Raw genomic sequence first — 15,812 nt, 5'->3', positions numbered from 1 at the left:
ACCTGAGGGCTGATCGCTTACCCCAAGGTGGAGAGATCCAAAACCAGTGACCTTACCACAACTGCTTCGTTTATTCACTCAGGTAGTTCTTCTTTCTGCTTCTAACAGCCACCCACTCTAGAGAGGTGACTCCACCCTTCCCATGTAACTGAGGTCCAGCAGTCAGCCAAGTTTGGCCCTTGGTGTATAGAATTTTCCAGTATCAGAAAAAGAAGGGATAGCAACCGTTAAGAGATCCACTCACATAACAGGACCTTCACTTCCCCTCTTCATAGAATTGTGGAGTTGGAAGGGACGCCAATCGTCATCTCGCCCAACCTCCTACAATGGAGAAATCTCAGCTAAAGTATCCATGACAAATGGCCACCCAACCTCTGCTTTAAAACCTTCAAGGAAAGAGAGTCCACAACCTTCAGAGGGAGACCCTTCCCCTGTTGAACAACTCTTAAATGCAGGAAGTTCTTCCTCATTGAAATATACTCAGAGTCGCAAAGTGATTTCATGCTCTTTATTCAGCTCATAGTGGTGAGGAGGAATGAATGAAAGTCCCCTCAGAGTATCTGCTTTATATACATTATTTACACAATGGGCTGCACATGATTGGCTAATTCCGGAATTCTACTGTAAGCCAATCAGCTTGTGGATTCACTTATATCTGGAGCATGATTGGGTGCTTCCTGCCAACCAATCAGACTGCTGCATTGTTCTTGGACCAATCAGACTGCTGCATTCTGAATCCTATTGTTCTAGGACCAATCAGACTGCTGCAATTTGGATCCTATTGTTCTAGGACCAATCAGACTGCTGCAGTTTGGATCCTATTCAACTCAGTACATAACACTCATGTTTAGTTGGTATCTATTTTCTTGTAACTTGAATCCATTCGTTTGAGTCCTCCACTCGGGAGCAGGAGAAAACAAGTTTGCTCCATCTTCCATGTGACAGCTTTTTGGATATTTGAAGATGGCTTCTCTCAATATCCCCTAGAAACCTGCTCCACAGGGTCCCCCAACCCTCTGGAGCAGTTTTTGAAGGTCCACAGAAGGATGCAGTCAAGAGGAGAGGGAAGTAAGATTGCACAACAGGAAGTCTGTTGCACCAAAGGAACAGCAGCTTTGGACGCAAGCCTATATCTTAATGCCTGGGATGTATAGCTAACCTATCTGTAAAAACATTTTCTTAGACTCCCTAAAAATGCTATACTACAACTGTATAGGGTTCTCTTGCTAAGTATAACCATCTGAATATTCATCCATCTTCATTTGTTTCCAGTCGCATGGTATGATGGTCCCTCCCGTGGCGCATTGGTAAGATGCCGGCCTTCTACAATGCCTGTGTCAGCCCGTCCACCTTCTCCCTCACGGGAATCCCTCAGCTGGAAACGGCCCATGTCTGGATCTCCATCCCTTTCTGCTCCATGTACGTCATGGCCGTGGTGGGCAACTGCACCATCCTCTTCATCATCCGGGCCGAGCCCAACCTCCACGAGCCCATGTACCTCTTCCTCTCCATGTTGGCCATCATCGACTTGGTCCTCTCCTCTTCCACCATGCCCAAGCTGCTCAGCATCTTCTGGCTGGGCAACAAGGACATTGCCTTCCACTCCTGCCTCCTCCAGATGTTTGTCATCCACTCTTTTGCCACCATTGAATCTGGGATCTTCCTGGCGATGGCCTTTGACCGCTACGTGGCCATATGCACCCCGCTGAGGCACAGGACCATCCTGACCCACTCGGTGGTGGCCAAGATCGGGCTGGCTGCTGCTCTGCGGGGCTTCCTATACATCGCTCCACTGCCTCTTCTCACCCATCGATACACCTACTACCACACCAACATCATTGCACACTCCTACTGCGAGCACATGGCTGTGGTGATGCTCTTGTGCGAGGACATCTCCATCAGCAACATCTATGGTGTAACAATTGGCTTCCTGGTACTCATAATTGATTCTACGTTCATTGGCTTGTCCTATGTCCTCATCTTCCGGGCGGTAATGAGCTTGTCTACCACAGAGGCCCGTCTTAAGACCTTCAGCACTTGCACCTCACACATTTGTGCCATCTTGATCTTCTACATCCCCATCGTTGTCTCCTCCCTGATACATCGGTTTGGGCACAATGTGGCTCCTGCAGCTCACATCCTCCTGGCCAACTTCTATCTCATCTTCCCTCCCGTCTTGAATCCCATTGTGTATGCCGTCCGGACAAAAGAGATCCGGAGGAGGCTGGCCAAGATGCTGTTGTGGTGCAGAGGTGGTCTTGAGTAAGCCTCACAGTTGCTCCTTATGTGAGGCTTATTCCCCTCTTTCTTTGGCTGAAACATGAATACAACAGCATCAATCAGAAGGCCATGGGAATCGCTCAATTAGCTCAATGCAGAGAGTCTTTTATCTAAATCACTTGCAGGTATAGATGGGCAAATTTGTTAACACTGGTTTCTCTCAGTTTGTCATCTTTTCAATGTAAAATTCAGCTCTCCACATTTCCACATCTGTTTGCAATATTTTCTAAAGTCCACAAACACATTTAGGAAGCCATATAATGTTAACCAGCCAAAGGCATGGCTAATTAGAAATGTTTTTGCCTGTTGCCTAAAGATATGCAACGAAAGCACCAGGTGAGAACTTGCCCTGTTCTTGTGTTGCCACCCACCAAACATCTCACAGAGGAGGTACATGAAGAGGAGCCTCATATGGAGAAAGGAGGTCCTTGAGATATTGTGGTTCTGAGCCATTTAAGTCTCATTGAATGTTCATTGAATATCTGCCATCACCAGGAGCAGCCCAAGCAATTTTGCTGCCCAACAAAGGACAAGAAGTTGCATTGCCTATTCTGTACACAAAATTGGACAAGAGTAGTAGTTGACTCTTACTTGACCACTGGAATGGAACAGGGTCCTCCACTGACCCCAAGAGTAACAGGCTAGCTTATGGGCTGCATGGCAGACCACATGGCACACATTTGTAGCCACTTTTTGCCCCTCAGAATTTGTTGCTTGAGCCGGCCCTGGTGATTGTCTAATCTCCCTGCAAACAAATCAGGCTAGATGCTCATTAAACAGATTGCTGATTCCAAGGAATAAGGAATAAGGTTTGCTGCACTTGACCTCTGGTGAGCTGATGAACAAAGCCTGTGCTTTTCTGTATCTGTTTGGGATCCAGAGAGCTGAAGGAGGCCTCTACTGCAACCTCCATCTGCCCACAGGCTTTGGTCATCTTCAGAGACCGCTATTGGGGAACACCTATCGCCTTCTGAGAAACATAAGCTCTCCTCTTCAGAATCCTGGGCCAGCAAGGCAACAGCATCTCTCAGGTTGATCCTTGATTGTTGAGGAGCAAAGAGGGGGTCCTGCTGGAGCTGTGAGCTCACTAACCATTGGAAGCATAGTTTAAGCGTAGCTTCTTAACTTTCTCTTTCTCTCTCTCTTATTTTTTCTCTCCCCTTCCTTCCTTCCTTCCTTCCTTCCTTCCTTCCTTCCTTCCTTTGTTCCCCCCTTCTCCCTCTCTCTCTCTTTCTCTTTCTCTTTTGCATCTGGATTAATGTTTTAGTTCAGACCAAAAAAAAAAAGAAAAGACATTTGACAATTAAGTATAGTCAATCGTAGGGGATGGAGCTTATTTACTTAGTGAATAATATCACACCTGAGTCTTTTGAACTGTTGTTTTATTATTTATTGTTATTATTATTATTTATTACATTTGTATACCGCCCTATATCTGCAGTTCCTCCTAGCTTACTATTGTGTTTTGAGATACAGTGCTATTTTTCTATAAAAAGAGGTGCTGGAACTCAACATGAATGCTTCTCTTGTTCTCTTTTAATGGCAATGGCGCCCATCTGAGAGGTGCCAGAACTGAGTTCTGGCCAGTTCTGGCTGAGAAAAAGCCCCGGTGAGATAAGTTTGAAGAGGACGTAAACTTTAATTTTGGGAAGACCATTTATCTTGATCGCTGTGGTTCCTGAATAATAAATGTACTGTAAAGGAGATGCTCATTGTCTGTTCACAGGGGGTGATGATGGAATCTGTGTGTGTAAACTGTCAGTATCTCAGCTCGCAGTCAGAGGTAACTGGCCTCCCCCGGGCAAACCGAGTGAGATACTTGTTGACCTTCCCTTGTGCGTCTCCCGGCAGGCAAGGTCGTAAATCGGCGATTCTCCTCGTCAGACGTGAGAAGAACACACCCTCCTCCTTCTCCCTCCCTGCATTCCCCCCAGGGAGGGGAAATGAGACAGACAGGAGTCTATTTACATGTCTTTTATTCCTGTCATTTCAGCAGTACATAGAAACGTGACTGCACTCTCCAGACTCCAACAGAAGAGTCACAACTCCACCCCTGTACTTCCAGTACGAGTCAGATGACACTCTGAGCTAACATCCGGTACTCAGTACAGAGAATAGACTGCCCCTTTTTCCCAGCAGTACAGTTCCAGACTACAACATCCTGTTTTGCTTTCCAGCCACCTGCAGCTGGCTTTTGCATTGCTGCTTTTTCCCAACATAAACAGGGTAGGACAATTGAAGGGAGGAGAAGGCATGGAAGTGGGGAGTAATCACTGGTGAGTAGAATTGCTTAACAGACACCGAAATGAAGAATGCCTGAGTGTATTGCTGAAAGGGTTTAACTGGAAGACGTCACTGAAGCAAAAGAAAGCCAGAAGAGCTCTTTGAGCTCCTTGATGGGTTTGATAATAAGAGAAAGAGAAAACAGCTCCAGGCCAAAGGGAGGTTCTAAGGAGAGAGAGACCTTGGATTCTAGGTCTGTTTGGGATTGTCTGTTATTTCTAAGATGCTGGGACTGTGCTGGAAAGCACAATATATTGTATAGAATGCTTTGGATGCATTTTTTTGATGTGTTTGTTCTGAAGAAAGTTCTGCAGGTAAAGATTTGAACAATCTAATGGGTCTAGACAATGTTTTATTCCAAAATAAAACTTCTAGTCGCTTCAAGCTGTGCAGTCTTAATATCTGCAATATTCCCTGTGCAAAGGAGAGATAAAGAAAGCAAGGAGGAGAGCAGAGGGGGAAAGGGGTGAAGGTGAAAATGGGGGTGCAGAGGGGGTTGCAAAATAGGAGGGATTAGGAGGCACCCCCATTTGTCAAAGCAGGGGCATGCAAGGGATGAAGGACAGGCAGGGATGTTGGCATCATAGCTGGGTGGAAGGCAGGACCATCCCACCCATGAGGCAAGGTGAGGTGACTGCCTCAGGTGGCAGGATCCATGGGACAGCAGATCTGGCCTCCAAGGAAAGCACTGCCTGCTGTTGCCGCCACAGCGACAGTGACAGCTGCACCACACTCCTTGGAAGCCAGATCTGTCGTCTCCTTGGCAGCATCCCATGCTGAGTCTACAGTGATATCTTGGCAAATATATTCTGCTGGTCTCCTCCCACCCTTGTTCCCGGTGTAGGTCTTTATCCCCCCCCCACACACACCTTCTTCCTGAGGTACTGTAGATGTTTTGTTTCTTCTTCTTCCAAAGCAACTACTCTATTCCGAACTTAAAAATGGAAAGCGTAATGCTGGTGGTCAACAAAAGAGGTTCAAAGACTCTCTCAAGGCAAATCTTTAAAAAAAGGTAGTATAAACACCGACAATTGGGAAACAGTGGCCTGTGAGTGCTCCAACTGGAGAACAGCCTTGACCAAAGGTGTCATGGGCTTTGTAGACGCTCAAACTCAGGGCAAAAGAGAGAAAAGTAATAGAGGAAGGCACATTTGGCAAACCCTCACCTGTTGGGTTGAAGTAACGACAGACGAGTAGCAGGTGTCATGTGAGAGGCATCTCTCGAGCAAGTCCCGAGAAGAAGCTTTTATTGAATATTACAACATTGCCACAGGTGCGCTCGTTGCTGATTGGCTGACACAAATACAAAGCAAAGGTTACATATAGGCATTAATCACCAATAGATTAAAGGCTGGGAAAGGGAGCACAGAACTAGACAGGCATGAAACCTCCTAATTAAATTATAACTAATGATTGATATAGCAAGACTAAAACAATTACTAATGATTGATCATAACATGAAAGAATACAACAACCATGTTCCGTAGATGTGGTCAGCAATGCATTAAGAACAGGTCAAGGTACACTGTTTCATGAACTCAATGGGAACTGTTCAGAACATTCTCAGACTCATGTGCAGAGGCAAAAACTTCCCAGCACTCACCGTTATCAACTCCTGCCCAGAAACCAATGTCCCCACTGTGGAAGGAGGTGTGGATCCAGAATTGGCCTCCAGTCACTTACGGATTCACTGTTAAGACCATGTTCATGGAAAACAACCTTACTCGGCTACGAGGGATCGCCAAAGAAGAAGAGAATCATAGGGTTGGAAGGGTAATCTAGTCCAACCCCCTGAAGTGCAGGGATCTCAACTAAAGTATCCATGACAGGTGACCATCCAATCTCTGTTTAAAAGCATTACGTTTTGACAATAGGAGCAGTTATACAGTGGAATGGACTCCTTTGGAAAGTGATGGACTTTCCTTCCATGGAGGTTTTACAGCAGAGGTTGGAAGGCCATCTGCCATGGATGTTTTTGTTGTGATTCCTACATTGCAGGGGGTTGGACTTGATGGCACTAGAGGTCACTTACAACACCACAATTAAATGATTCTCTGATTCTGCCCAATATGAGTTCTTTGATGGCAAGTGAGACTTTGCTTCCAGATAAAACTCTTTCCACATTCCAAACATGGATATGGTTTCTCCCCGCTGTGAATTCTTTGATGGGCGGTGAGAGTGCTCCTGTCACTGAAGCTCTTCCTACATTCTAGGCACTGATAGAGTTTCTCCCCAGTGTGAATTCTTTGATGGGAAGTGAGATGGGCTCTCTGATTAAAGCTCTTTTCACATTCAAAGCACTGATATGGCTTCTCCCCAGTGTGAATTCTTTGATGGGAAGTGAGATGGGAGCTACGACTGAAGCTCTTTCCACATTTCCTACACTGATAGGGTTTCTCCCCTGTATGAATTCTTTGATGGGAAGTAAGATTGACCTTCTTACTGAAGCTCTTTCCACATTCCACACACTGATAGGGTTTCTCCCCTGTATGAATTAGTTGATGAGAAGAGAGAATCTTCTTGTCACGGAAGCTCTTTCCACATTCAAAGCACTGATATGGCTTCTCCACAGTGTGAATTCTTTGATGGGAAGTGAGATGGGAGCTATGACTGAAGCTCTTTCCACATTCCACACACTGATATGGTTTCTCCCCTGTATGAATTCTTTGATGGGTAGTAAGATTGTTGTTCCTACTGAAACTCTTCCCACATTCCACACATTGATATGGTTTCTCCCCTGTATGAATTCTTTGATGCTTAGTGAGATTGGAGCTTGTACTGAAGCTCTTTCCACATTCCACACACTGATAGGGTTTCTCCCCTGTGTGAATTCTTTCATGGGAAGTGAGACTGCCCCTGTGATTGAATATCTTTCCACACTCTTGACACTGAAATTGTTTCTCCTCACTGTGAATTCTCTGATGGGAAGTGAGGCTTTCCTTCCCCCTGAAGCTCTTTCCATGTTCCGCACACTGATATGGTTTCTCTGCATGAATTCTTTGATCACAAGTGAGACGGGCTCTCTTACTTAAACCTTTTCCACAATCTTGGTATTTAAATGGTTTTTCTGCACTGTGAATTCTCTGATGCTGACAGAATTCTTTCCTTGTACTAAAGCTCTTCCCACATTCCAAGCAGTGATATGGTTTCTCCCCTGTATGATTTTTTTTATGGGAGCTGAGATTTTCCTTCTGCGTGAATCTCTTTTCACAATCTTGGCACTGAAATGGTTTCTCCCCACTGTGACATTTCTGTTCGGAAGTAAGATTTTCCTTCTGACTGAAGTTCTTCCCACATTCCAAACACTGATAGTATTTCCTCAAAATGGGATTTCTTTGAGGGGAACTGGAATGGGAGTGTTGACTGAAGCCCTTTCCACACTCTAAATATTTATGTGGCTTCTCCACGTTGGGAATTTTGTTCTTGATTTCCAATTCATCACTATCTGCAATGAAGAGAGAAAAAGATTGAAGCCTCGGGAAGAAATACAGCCCCCAAGTATTGAACAATGCTGGAGTGTGAACACAAGGGGGCTTGTGAAGAAGGCGCAGCAGAGACTGTATTTTTTGAGAATACTAAGGAAAAACCATCTTCCGCAGAAACTGCTGCTTGCCTTCTATCACTGTGCCATTGAGAGCGTGCTCACTTATGGCTTATGTGTGTGGTACGGAAGCTGTACTACCCGGGACAGGTTGGGGTTGTGCAGAGTTGTTAAGGCAGCAGAGAGCATTGTTGGCCGCCCACTCTCCACCTTAGAGCAGATTTATGCCACAAGGTGCCATAGGAAGGCACTGGACATAGTAAAAGATCCATCGCATCCTGGTCACGGATCTTTTCGAGCTCCTGCCGTCAGGACGGAGATACAGGTCGATGAAGACAAGAACGAGCCGTCTTAAGAACAGCTTCTTCTCCAGAGCGATCTCGGCCCTGAATGGGAAGCCCGGACTTTGAAAGTCATCTAATCTCCCTTGCTGTATTATACTGTATTGTTTAATTAGTGTTTTTATGGAGCAGTCAAGTAATTTCGTTGTCCCCGAAGAGGGCAATGACAATAAAGATATTATTATTATTATTATTATTATTATTATTATTATTATTATTACTTGCGGTAGCAGAAGAAATGAAGGGAATAAGATGTGAGTTCATTGCCTTTATTGACAGACTTTAATAGATTTATGGGAACCTGAGATTTTAAAAGCCTAGTTCTTCTCTGGTATGGATTTCTTTTGACCCCATCATGGAATCGCCTCCATCTCCAATGCCAGTCATCTCTTTGGTCAACCCAAGACTGAGAGGAGCAAAATAAAAACAGAAAACCTGACAGAAGCTACTTCAACTACCCTAACAACTCCAAAGCTGACATTTAAAATGGCCAGGGCAGTTCAGACCAGCCTGATAATTGTTTGAAAAAGTATACAGTGGTGCCTCGCAAGACGAAAAGAATCCGTTCTGTGATTCTCTTCGTCTAGCGGTTTTTTTGTCTTGCGAAGCAAGCCCATTAACGGATTAGCAGATTAGTGCTATTAGCGCTATTAGCGGCTTTTAGCGGCTTATCGGATCAGCTGATAAGCGGCTTAGCGGCTTAGAAAAAGGGGAAGGAAAAAACCCCTGCAGAAACTCGCAAGACATTGTCGTCTTGTGAAGCAAGCCCATAGGAAATTCGTTTTGCGAAGCACCTCCAAAACAGAAAACTCTTTCGTCTAGCGAGTTTTCCGTCTTGCGAGGCATTTGTCTTGCGGGGCACCACTGTAACTGTCGGAAGAACATTCAGGGAGAAGACAGTTGACAGTCTTCCATTCAAGGTGAGCTGTGGGGGTCTTATAAGTTCCGTCACAATCTGGGAGGTTCATCACATAGATATTCATTTTGAATTTCCAGGCAAATATGACGATCCCACAGGGAGCCTTACCAAGAGAGGCCACGATCCCACGATTCTCCTCCATGATGTCCTTATGCAGAGCTCTCTGGTCAGGATCCAGCAACTCCCACTCCTCGTCCGTGAAACGAACAGCGACATCTTCAAAGCACACTGGACCCTAAAAGAAAAGGGGAAATGTCCTCCCCTCAGACAGCAGAAATATGATCTGCTACACAATGCTCTGTTCTTTCCTTCCTGTTAATGGCTGTGTTTTTTTTAAGTGATTCTTTTGCTTCCCACTTTAATAATGGAAGCTTCTTTTAACAAAGGAATTCTTTTATTAGGCATTTATTTTATGGCCCCCTCTACTCTCCCCATGCACTGTTCTGGGGAGGGAACGTCAAGGGGAGGAATGGAGGGCAGTTCTCTTTGTGCTGCTGATGGAGCTGGCTAGGGGAATCCTGGCCACTGCTGGTTATGGTTTCTCCAAAGCGCAGAAGCCTATTTTAGCAGTCCATGGTCAATGTAGAAATAAAGCAGTAACTGCAAATGAATCCTACAGGCAACATTCAGAAGACTGGTATTAATTACATGGGCAGGAAATCCCACAGTTCACAGCTGCAATTAACTCTTTATCAGCAAGAACACGATACAGTGGTACCTCAGGTTAAGAACTTAATTCGTTCCGGAGATCTGTTCTTAATCTGAAACTGTTCTTAACCTGAAGCACCACTGTAGCTAATGGGGCCTCCTGCTGCTGCCGCGCCGCCGGAGCAAGATTTCTGTTCTCATCCTGAAGCAAAGTTTTTAACCCGAAGCACTATTTCTGTGTATGTAACCCGAGGTACCACTTTATTCACAGACTTGGCTGAGTTTCAGGCCTATTGAGAATAGCAGCTCATTCCCTGAGTCTCTTCCTCCACAAAAGCAGCTGCTGAGAATGAAGACCCCCGACTCCCCACAGCTTTCCAAGCCCCCTCCTCTCTGGGGTTTCTGACTAGTAATCAAACAGTGTGCAGCCTGCCTTTGCTCCTCCATGTTAGACCTCTCGGCTCTGAGAGACAAGCAGGGAGGGTGGCTTCTGGCAGAAGGAGAGGGAGCCACCGATGGCTCCTCCTTCTCCTGACTCACCTCTGCCTCTCAACCTCCTCCTCCCACTCGCCTCCTTCCTCTTCTGCCTCTGATTCTGCACTGCATTCTGCCTCAGAGTCTCCCAGCTCACTAAGCCCTGTTTCCCCTTCAGCTTCTGACACCTCCTCTTCCCAGGCTTCTCCCTCTTCTCCCTTTGACCGCTCATCCTTCCTCCACCTCCACTCCCTGGGCTCTGAGCCATCTTCCCTTCCTGATTCCCCGGCTGCTTCCTCCCACCATTCCTCTGTGCCCAACCAGTCCATGACATTGCTCCATCCCTCGGCCTCTGTCCCCACAAGACAGCTTCCCCTGACCTGATCTGGTTCCACAGCCGCTGCTTCCCTTCTGCCCCCATGAAAAGGCGGATCAGGAGGTCTTGCCGGCATCATTCTTTCACCTGCAAGAGAAAAAAGGTAAGCAGGATGCCAGGAGGGCCTGTTTCTCTCACAGGTGAAACAGGGCATCTCTAACTACAGATGGGCCTTTCAGAAAGCCTTTCCTGCTGTGAGTATTTGGACGTTTGTGCCCATTTCATATGTTAGTTGTGCAAAATTACCTCTCCCTTCCTTTGGACCTTGTTCCCAACTGTGCCCCCCCCCAAAAAAAAAGATGAAAAGAACCCACAGATTAGTTAGAAAACCAACAGAATGAGACCAAACGGAGAAAAGCCACCTTCCTCCTTACCCAGAGGCCTCTCTCTGGTGTCCAACGGAGGCCTCTCTGCCTCACAGGAATCCAGGTCCATTTCTGCAAAGAGATCCTTTCCCTGAAAAAGAAATAAGGATTCAAAACAGAGAATGGGGTGAAGGATTAAAAAACGAATGTCAGGGCCAACAGCTTTAAAGGTGTCAGATGTCATTCCATGGATGTTGTCAGGGCTGCTACCCAGTCCCAGCTCACATAGGACCACGTTAGCCAGCGTTCACGTTAAAAGAGTCTTTATTGGGTTACAGGTTCCATTTCCAAACTGCAATGTGCAGCCCCACGTCTTCTATGTCAGACCGGCGAAGACCCGTCTGAGTCTCCGCCTCTAGCACACCAGCTTAATACCCTAGCCTTGCTCCACCTCCTGCGCCTTTCCCTCCGTCTCTGGGTCCTTCTGCCCCCCGTGGTCTCTTCTCTCCTACTCTCTTCTGACGCGGACCCCCCTGACCCTTCCGCCTCCTTGCGGCGGGCTTTGGGACCTGGCTCACTCTCCGGGCTGCTTACTGCGCCAGCTTCCGCTGCATTTGAACTTGGCGCGCGCGCCCAACTCTCTACCTTCCTCTTGATCGTTTCGTCGCTCCCCGAGGTGGGCGTGACTACTCCTGACTCATGCCCTCCCTCCTGCTGAAAGCCTCCGGAACCCGATGTCTGGTCCCCTTTCTCCCCGCTGCTCCCGGCTGGGCACGTGGGTCCCGATCTCCAACTGCTGCTCTCTGATCCCTCTCTGGACCCTTCTTCTTGGGGTGTCCCCCTGCTTTCCCCCCTTGCTCTGACCGCTGGCGCTCCCTTCTGGGAATCCTCGGACTCACTGGACAGGCTCGGTGATCTCGGGTCGTCATCCCCACTCATCCTTCCTTCGTATTCCTCCCCCTCGCTCTCTGTCTCCTCCCTTCTCTGCGTCTCTGCTCCTGAACCCCTGACAGATGTCTTCCAAGAAAAAGCATGGACCATCAATAGAGCAATATGAGATGTTCTCCATCGTGTTTGGAGCCCCTTAGGAGTATCCAGAGGAAAGTCTCTCTCACCTGCTTTCTCTCCTCTGCCTGACTCAGGAGGAAACCTTCGGCCAGGGCCACCGCCTGGGAACTGGTCTCCGCTCCACAGTCCCTCACCCAGCTCTCCATCTCCGGGGGAAGGACAGCCAGGAACTGCTCCAAGATCACCAGGTCCAGCATCTCAGCTTTCGTGTGCCTTTCTGGCTTCAGCCACTGATGGTCAAGGTGGTAGAGTCGGCTGCAAACCTCTCGGGGTCCTTTGGCCTCCTGGAAGCAGAACTGCCTCAACTGCTGGCTCTGCACCTCTGAGCGGAGGGTCTCCTCCTCACCCAGGATCTTATGCACAGAGTTTTCCCAGAATCCCCCACTGCTTCCAGTTTGGATGGCATGGCCTCTTCCTGCTCCAGGGTCAGCTGAGTCTTGCACATCCATCTGTGCTCTCAGGAAGCCTCTGAGAGATTGGAAGGAACCCTTTGGTCTTCTGCCAAGTTCTGCCTGTGCTAATGAGGCGCTCTAGAAAATCCTACAAAGCAAATACATTGTTTAGTTACAGAATCTGTAGGTCAGAAGAAACAACAGAATCCGTAAGGAAGCATGGATGAGTCTTGATAGGAACCAGGGCTGGATGGCACCACAGCCCAAACCATGAAGAAGAAGAAGAAGAGTTTGGATTTGATATACCGCCTTTCACTCCCCTTCAGGAGTCTCAAAGCGGCTAACATTCTCCTTTCCCTTCCTCCCCCACAACAAACACTCTGTGAGGTGACTGGGGTTGAGAGACTTCAGAGAAGTGTGACTGGCCCAAGGTCACCCAGCAGCTGCATGTGGAGGAGCGGAGACGCGAACCCAGTTACCCAGATTACGAGACTACCGCTCTTAACCATTACACCACACTGGCTCTCGAGATATCGTCATGAGATATCGTCTTTAAAAAGAGGAGAAGGAGAAGGAGAAAGCAGCCTCTAGTTCTCCTATAAGGAATATTGCAATGCAAAATGTGGAGGCAATGGAAGGGATTTGTGGGTGATTAATCAGCCTAGTGTCTCCTGCCTTCCAATCAATGCATGAAGTCAGAAATGACTGATAAGTGAGTCATCTGTATCTTTTGAAAAATGGATTCTTGGCTGTAGTGGGGGTCCTCACCTAGGGGTCCTCAGGAGTTGCTCTCCCCCCCCCAATGCTTCTGTTTTTGCACTTTGACTCTACAACGCTCTCCAGAAAGACTCCTGGGGTGGGGTCCCTTTTCCTTTGTTCTGAGGGCCATGTATGTATCTGGTCAACCCCCTGAGGGCCAAGTGGATGGGGCCAAAGACATCTCCCTTGAAACTCAGAGTAAAGGATGGGTAGTTTGATGATGATGATGATGCTTCTCTTAGATAGCTTAACACACACACAGCCCTTGATGCCCAGGTCCCTGGAGGCTCAGGGAGTAGCAGCGCCCATTTCCGGCTGCTTTGCCAGCAACAATCCCTTTGGGAGAGAGAGGATGTGGTCCTGGGATGCCCTGCTCTGGGTGCGAGGGGATTGCTGCAGTGGCCTCCGTGGGGAGCTGCCCTGGGAGACACTGGGAAACTGGTCCCCAATGCAGCAGCCGGACTCTGGGCTGGGATCCCTCTCTTTACTTTACTTTACTTTACTCCTCTCCTTTCTCTCCCACTTTTCTTCCTCCCTCCCTGTGGGGTTTTCTTTGGGGGGGGGCTAGTCCACCTCCTCGTCCAGCTTTGGAAAACCATTTGCAGATGTTTCCTTTTTTGTGCAATGGTGCTGAGTTAAAGTCCTAGGGACTCCTTTGTTTGAAGAAGGGAGATTTCGTGGGAGTCATTGTTTTTCTGAAGGGGGGGCGGAAGGCCAAATGAGTTTGGGATCCTCTGATCTGCAGGAAGGAGAGCGTGGCAGACCTGGCCCCTCCCTGGCAGGACCCTCTCCTCCCTGACTTGGGGTCCCCCCCCCGCAGGAGCAGATCAGGCCCCCCAGGCCCCCTCCCCTGCTGCAGCCCTGGGACCCCCACCAGATCCCAGAGAGAGAGGAGACTCACCAGATCCCAGAGAGAGAGGAGACTCACCAGATCCCAGGAGGGGGCAGCGAGGCAGCCCTTGCAGGAGAGACACCCAAGCAGGAAAGGACTGGGGAGGGGGGGCCTTGGCTCTGGAGGACCTGCCCCCCCCCCGTCGCTTCCTGGCCTCTCTAGGAAGGCAGCTCAGTTCCCTTTAACCCTTGCAAAGCCGAGTCCACCCAGCTCAGCCCTTCCTCGCTTTACTGCCCCCCTAGCTATGCCAATGCCCAGATATCCTTTTGGGGGTGAGGCTCTTGGCTGGACTCTGAGCATCTCCCTCCCTTGGCCAGAAAGTGGAGGAGCAGCTTGCAGGGGAAAGGACTTTGCAGGAGGCAAGGAAGCTCCTCCTAGAATTCAGGAGTGGAGAGATAGGAGGGGATCCCAGGGTCATCTAGTCCAACCCCCAGCAATGCAGGAAACTCAGCTAAAGCATCCATGGCAGATGGCCGTCCGATCTCTGCTGAGAAACCTCCAAGGAAGGAGAGTCCACCACCTCCCAAGGTGTCCCATTCTCAGCCCCTGACATCTCCTGCAAGGGCTGGATGAAATCCCTGCCTGAAACTCTGGGGAGCTGCTGCCAGTCAGTGTAGGCCAGGGGTCCTCATCCAGCTCGCCAGGGTCATGAATCTGGCCTGCATGGCCATTTCAGAACCTGCCAAGTGTCCGCGGCTGAAAGCATCTCGCCGCCCGCTCAGTCAGTCCCTGCTGAGGTAAATGCTACCGGCGTGGTGGCAGCTCTACCAATGAAAGGCCGGGGGATTTCGCCCGGGGACGGGGAAGTGAGGTGTTCCCAAAGTAAAGGGAGGATTGGACTCTGATTAATAAGAATACACACAGAGGCTTGAACCAGCAAGACTCTGGGAAGGGTGCGTATAATAATCTCTGTCTGTGTCTCTCTCTGTCTACCCCTCGGCCCAGGTCGTTTTATTCACAAAAGAACTTTTACAGAGTGTTTATAAGAACCAATCAGATTTATTCTGAGCATTTCAACAGATGGGGATGGGTCACAGAGAAGTCCAGTTGCACCAGGAAGTGATCTGACCATGGCACTTCTTTCGTTTCGCTTTTACTTAGTGTCAGATCACCAACATCCATGGAGGTAAACACCAGGTCCAAGGCATGTCCACGGCTATGGGTTGGGCCAAACTTATTCAGGGACAGCCCCATGGAGGCCATGCTTTCCACGAAGTCCCGAGCGGCCCCTTGTAAGGTCGTGTCGGCATGGATGCTAAAATCCCTAGGACGACCAAGCTAGGTGTCTCCAGGAGAACATCCGCCACGACCTGAAGCAGCTCGGGCAGGGAATCCTTGGCGCAGCGGGGAGGTCGGTACACCAAAAGGAATCCTGTACTGCCCCTATTGCCCAACTTCCAGAACATGCACTCAGAGAACTGGGTCTTCCCAATAGGACGCCTGGTGCAAACTAATGACTTCCTAAAAATCACTGCAACCCCCCCCCCCGCCCACGTGACCTGGGTTGCTGTGCGTAAGAGAAACCTGGTGGACA

General features: G+C 48.5%; 2 protein-coding genes across 3 annotated transcripts; one reads left to right on the top strand and one right to left on the bottom strand.

Moving 5' to 3' along the window:
* Positions 1–1,312: 1,312 nt before the first annotated feature.
* Positions 1,313–2,266, top strand: LOC309531590 (olfactory receptor 52M1-like; the record flags this gene model as incomplete). The annotated part of the gene is made up of 1 exon (XM_082221180.1): positions 1,313–2,266. One exon carries the CDS (start codon positions 1,313–1,315, stop codon positions 2,264–2,266), a length of 954 nt encoding a protein of 317 aa, XP_082077306.1.
* A 3,500-nt stretch (positions 2,267–5,766) lies between these two features.
* On the bottom strand, positions 5,767–14,397 carry LOC309530371 (uncharacterized protein). Of its 2 annotated transcripts, none has more exons than XM_082219290.1 (6): positions 14,288–14,397; positions 12,283–12,775; positions 11,225–11,318; positions 10,867–10,949; positions 9,473–9,599; positions 5,767–8,008 (listed from the first exon to the last, which is right to left on the bottom strand). In XM_082219290.1, exons 2-6 carry the CDS (start codon positions 12,682–12,684, stop codon positions 6,606–6,608), a joined length of 2,109 nt encoding a protein of 702 aa, XP_082075416.1. In that variant the 5' UTR covers positions 12,685–12,775; positions 14,288–14,397; the 3' UTR covers positions 5,767–6,605. The 2 variants fall into 2 exon arrangements, with proteins under 2 accessions (XP_082075416.1, XP_082075417.1); XM_082219291.1 differs by having other exon boundaries at positions 14,315–14,397.
* Between the last annotated feature and the right edge of the window lie 1,415 nt (positions 14,398–15,812).

This window comes from Podarcis vaucheri (assembly GCF_965113315.1).
Source record: "Podarcis vaucheri genome assembly, chromosome: 4".
NCBI lineage: Eukaryota > Metazoa > Chordata > Lepidosauria > Squamata > Lacertidae > Podarcis > Podarcis vaucheri.
This window is presented reverse-complemented; position numbering and strand designations above follow the sequence as displayed.

What these genes read in the sequence shown, in the direction of transcription:
- LOC309530371 (XM_082219290.1), bottom strand. Translation starts at nt 12,684, where the DNA reads ATGGATGTGCAAGACTCAGCTGACCCTGGAGCAGGAAGAGGCCATGCC. An exon ending in AGGCAGAGGAGAGAAAGCAG is followed by an intron (nt 11,319 to 12,282) that starts GTGAGAGAGACT and finishes TTTCTTTTTCAG; the next exon opens with GGAAAGGATCTCTTTGCAGA. An exon ending in CGGCTGTGGAACCAGATCAG is followed by an intron (nt 9,600 to 10,866) that starts GTCAGGGGAAGC and finishes CTTTTCTTTTAG; the next exon opens with GGTCCAGTGTGCTTTGAAGA.